This window comes from Charadrius vociferus, unplaced genomic scaffold, assembly GCF_000708025.1.
Source record: "Charadrius vociferus isolate BGI_N301 unplaced genomic scaffold, ASM70802v2 scaffold2373, whole genome shotgun sequence".
NCBI lineage: Eukaryota > Metazoa > Chordata > Aves > Charadriiformes > Charadriidae > Charadrius > Charadrius vociferus.
Window position 1 is genome coordinate 15316 of NW_009647601.1, and position 4318 is coordinate 19633.

The following is a 4318-nucleotide window of genomic DNA, read 5'->3' on the forward strand; positions in this document are numbered from 1 at the left end:
CTTTTTCTGATTATCCTCACTTTTCATCCCCTTCCCGTGCCAGGGTCCAGACCAGGGGGCTGGGAAGAACCAGCACAGGACTGGGAGCTGCCGGTGGATGTGTACCCCTGTCCTCGCCCAGCATCACAGCCCGGGAGCCCTCCCCACCTTTCAGCAGGTCGTAGGCCCTGTGGACATCGAACTTGCGGGCGCGGATGAAGCGGAGGAAGAAGGCGTCATCCTTCCCCTGCACCTTCTCGGCCACCGCCTTGCACACCTCCTCGCTGCTTGCTCGCTCCTGCACCAGGTCCCGCAGCGCCTTCACTGCCACCTCCCTCTGCTCCTCCGTCTCGTTCAGCTCATCCTTTGCCTGATGGGGAGCGGGGCGGGGGCTGGCTCAGCAATGACCCCCCACACACCCCAAAACACTCCAGGGGTCATTTAGGCACCCAAAAGCTGGAGGGGTGCGGTGATGTTGCGGGTGCAGTGATGCTCCTTGCAGCATCCCAGCGCAGGGAGGGCAGGGTCACACAGGTCCCCTACTTGGAGACCCTTTGGGATAAGTGCATCCCACCCCCCAAGGCAAGAGCCCGGAGAGGGTCTCCTCTGGCCCCCAAGAAGGAGCAGGAGCCCTGGGGGGCGCCTGCCTCCCCCCTTCCCACAGCCATCCTCACCTTCTGCAGGGTGTGCGGGGGGATTTTCTCGCACCTCCCGAAGACGGGGCCATGGTCCTTGGTGGTGAGGCGCTCCAGCTTGGTGCGCAGAGCCTGCTCCTCCTCCGAGACGATGCGGAAGGTGCCCGTCTGGGGGGCAAGGAGAGGGTGTGGGGTCTCCCCAGCCAGCCCCCGCCGATTCCCTGCCCCACTGCAAGTCCCCCTGGCTGGAGGGACTATGGGGAAAGGCAAAGCCTCCACACATGCACCCAAGGGGGTGCCATGGGGTGGGGATGGGCTACGTGTCACCCAGGCTCCCCTCCACAGGCTGAGAGCAGCTGGGGGGGCCGAGGGGTGCATGGGGTGTCCCCCATCCTGGCACTGCAAGGAGGGGAAGCTCAGAGCCCAGGGGACAGGACAGGATGGGGTTGGGGGGGAGCAGTACTCACAACCGCAGACATGTTGTCCTCTGTCTTCCGTTGGCCCTAGGACACTGGGAGAGGGAAGAAGGAATCATCAGCAGCAGGGATCCCAATGGCCTCCGCAGCCTCCGCTGTGCCCCATCCCATGCCCCTCTTGCTCAGACAGGGGCACCTCAAACCTCCCCTGCTCCATCACATACTGCCGGCATCTCTGCCTGCCTGCCAGAGGCTGAGGAGCTTTGAGAAACACCAGGGATGTTTGCGAAAGCAGCTGAAAAATGTGGGTATTGATCATCTGACACCTTCATCCTTTTTTTCCAGGTCTGCCTTTCCAGTGGAGGTTGGGGGCATCTCATGGCAGCCTCCAACCCCATGAGCTCACCCAGTGCTGCCGTTTCATCTCAGACCACCTTCATACAGGCAGAGGTGAGATCCCAGCTTCGGTCAGGTGGGCAGCCAGCTCGTGCCTTTACTGCCTTTTATTTCTACTACCCCATTATCCCCAAGGTGTTTCCCAAACCCTCAAGCCCCAGTCCTCCAGCCCAGAGCCCATCACCATCTTTCTGACACTGTCTGGGTGAAACACCTTGTTCCCACACATGAGGAGGAGGAAGGCTGCCTTCATCCTCCGTCCAGCGCCCAACCCTGCCCCTGCCCTGCCGTAGCACCAGCTCTGAGCCCAGGCTGTGAGAGGGATGCTTTGCTCCAGCTCAGCCACTTCCCAGGGGCATCCTCTTCCCCGCCAGCTCCTGGGAAGGGGCGGTCATCCCTTTTTTCCAGACACTAAAAGCAATCCCAGCCTTGGAGGTGTCACGTTAAGGGAAAGCTGGATGACAGTCTCCCAGGCAGTTATTTTGAGTGGAAAAAGTCCTGGATACTCACCAGGGAGAGGAAAAGCTGAACCGTCCACAGAGGGTCAGTGCACGGGGCCGAGAGGGATGCACGGATGGCGAGGCCAGAGTGAAGCAGCAAGAAAGCCGGACGAAAGCTTTGTAGAGTCACCGGGTTGGGATTAGACCGTCACAAGGCATCAACTCACTGCAGCTTTGTAATTAAGTCAGCACAACCCAGGCAAGAAACCCCATTAAAACATTACAAAAGGCAGCTGAGGAGAGGGAAGGAGGGAGCCGGGGCTCCACCGGCCAGCCAGAGTGTGCGTGGAGGGGCGGGCTGGGATGCCGGACCCGATTAACAAAGTATAAAAGCTTCTCGTTGTGTAACTCGCTCATTAGCACGAAGCAGGGGCAGAGGCAGGCGGTGGGCAGGCTGCCATCCCAGCCTGCTCCCCCGGGGTGAGCGGGACAGGTCTCTTCTCCAGCTTCTGCCCCGAAAAGCCTGGCAAAGTCCCACTGTGAATTTGGCCACATGGGCAGGGTCTGGCTGCAGGGACAGGTCCACAGCAGAGGATGCTCCTGCATCCAAGTCCCACCTCGGGCTCTCCAACTCCTCCCCAACAAGGCCACCCAAACCAGCATCCATATGGGGCCCCTTTCAGCTTTTAAAATAAAAATCATAGGCAGATATTTTATTTTTTTTTTACAATGACCCTTAACGATGGTTGCCAGCTTGGAGCTTTGGGAACTGGAACCCAGTCCACCCACCGGGGTGATGCTGTGGACCCGCAAGGGAGGGAAGCCCCGGGATGTGGCAGGGATGGTGCTGAGCCCACGCATGGCTGCAACGGGATAGCAGAATGAGTATTTTTGGGATGTCCACATCCCAGAATGCTGTAGCGTCATGGGGCAGGGGAGCTCTTGCTGCCTTAACTCTTTTTGAGCCCAGGTTTGCAAGAGCTGGGTGAGGACAGGACTGTGCACAGCTCCTTCCCCAAACCCAGGAGAGGAACTCAGCTGCGCTCTTACCACGACGGGGATTTTGGGGAGGTGGCGTGGCCAGGCTAAGCACCAGAGCAGGACTGAAGGGGCTTACACAAGGCATGTTTTGTAATGCCAGCAGGATTTACGGATTTCGTTTCCACGGGGCTGCCCTACAAACGGAGCTGAGACCCCGCTGCGAGGGAGGGAGGAGGAGGAAGGCACGAGACTCCAGATGAAGCGCAGGGGGGAGCGGGGAGGGAAAACCCAGACCTGTGCCAAGACCCCAAGTGATGCCGCCGTGGCCAGGGACACCACGCACTGCTCTCCACTGGACACCTCCCGACCTTCCCATCCCCTTCCCATGCCAGCCCTGGCACGAGGCTCCGCTCCTTCCTAGAGCTCGTTGGATGTTTATCTGAAGCCCCACAAGCAAGACGGTGTGTGACATGGGGACATCGTCAGTGGGGGGGCTCCCAAACAGACCCAATGGCCCTGCATTGGGGTGGCAGAGGGGACCCGTGCTCCCCTGGCCACCTGGGCATCCTGGCCGCCATGCTCATCACAGATGAAATTGTTTTGCAGACTCGTGCACAACCCCTGCTATCACTGAGAGGGTGCTTCGTCCTGGAAAAAGGGATCTTGGGAAGGGTGGCAGCCGCAAGAGGGACCCACCCCAAGGGTGACCCACCCCAAGGAGTTGTAGCTGGAGCCCTCAGGGCATCTCTTGGCCAGATTGGGTTATCCCCCTCCTCATGGGCCCTGGCCCCGGGCGAACCTGCTCCCCCACTCTCAGCAGCGCTGGCTCCCGCTCCCTGTGAGCACGGGGCTTGCGAAAGCTCGCACGCTGTGCTGGCACCGGATCCTTGGGATAAATCCCGCTGCTTAAAGGGGGTTAAACCTCCTCGTGCGCCCAAGGCCGCCCCTCGTGCCCCCGGGAATTAAGGGGTTTACTCGAAGGTATCCGCACCCCACGTGGGTGGCACTTCCAGGGGCCGGGCGCTGCTGCTGCGGGGTGGCCCTGAATGGGCCACTTTGTGCCGAGCACCCCAGTCCTGCCTCCACGGCTGCCTGCCCCACGTGCAGGCACTCCACACTGCCTGTACTCCACACCACCCTGCACCCCACGTGTGCGCACCCCACACTGCCCTGCATCCCACAACCACTCCGCACCCCATGTGCCTACACCCCACGCTGACCTGCACCCTACGTGTGTGCACCCCACACTGCCTGGCATCCCACGCTGCCCTGCACCCCACACATGTGTACCCCACCTGTGGGTACCACACGCTGCCCTGCATCCCACGCTGCCCTGCATCCCACGCTGCCCAGCATCGTATGCTGCCCTGAACCCTATGTGTGTGCACCCCACGTGTGTACACCCCACGCTATCCGGCATCCTACGCTGCCCAGCACCCCATGCGTGTGCACCCCATGTGTGTGCATCCCA

General features: G+C 60.9%; 1 protein-coding gene across 1 annotated transcript in view; it reads right to left on the bottom strand.

Annotated features, from left to right (window-relative positions):
- Nucleotides 1-1141, bottom strand: part of RLBP1 (retinaldehyde binding protein 1) — a 4231-nt gene extending 3090 nt beyond the window's left edge. Inside the window, exons 1-3 of the mRNA XM_009881056.1 lie at nt 1082-1141; nt 654-782; nt 148-349 (exon numbers count right to left, since the gene is read on the bottom strand). Coding sequence (XP_009879358.1) covers nt 148-349; nt 654-782; nt 1082-1093 — 343 coding nt within the window. The 5' untranslated portion in view covers nt 1094-1141. The remainder of the gene's footprint in view (nt 1-147; nt 350-653; nt 783-1081) is intronic.
- Nucleotides 1142-4318: the final 3177 nt, after the last annotated feature.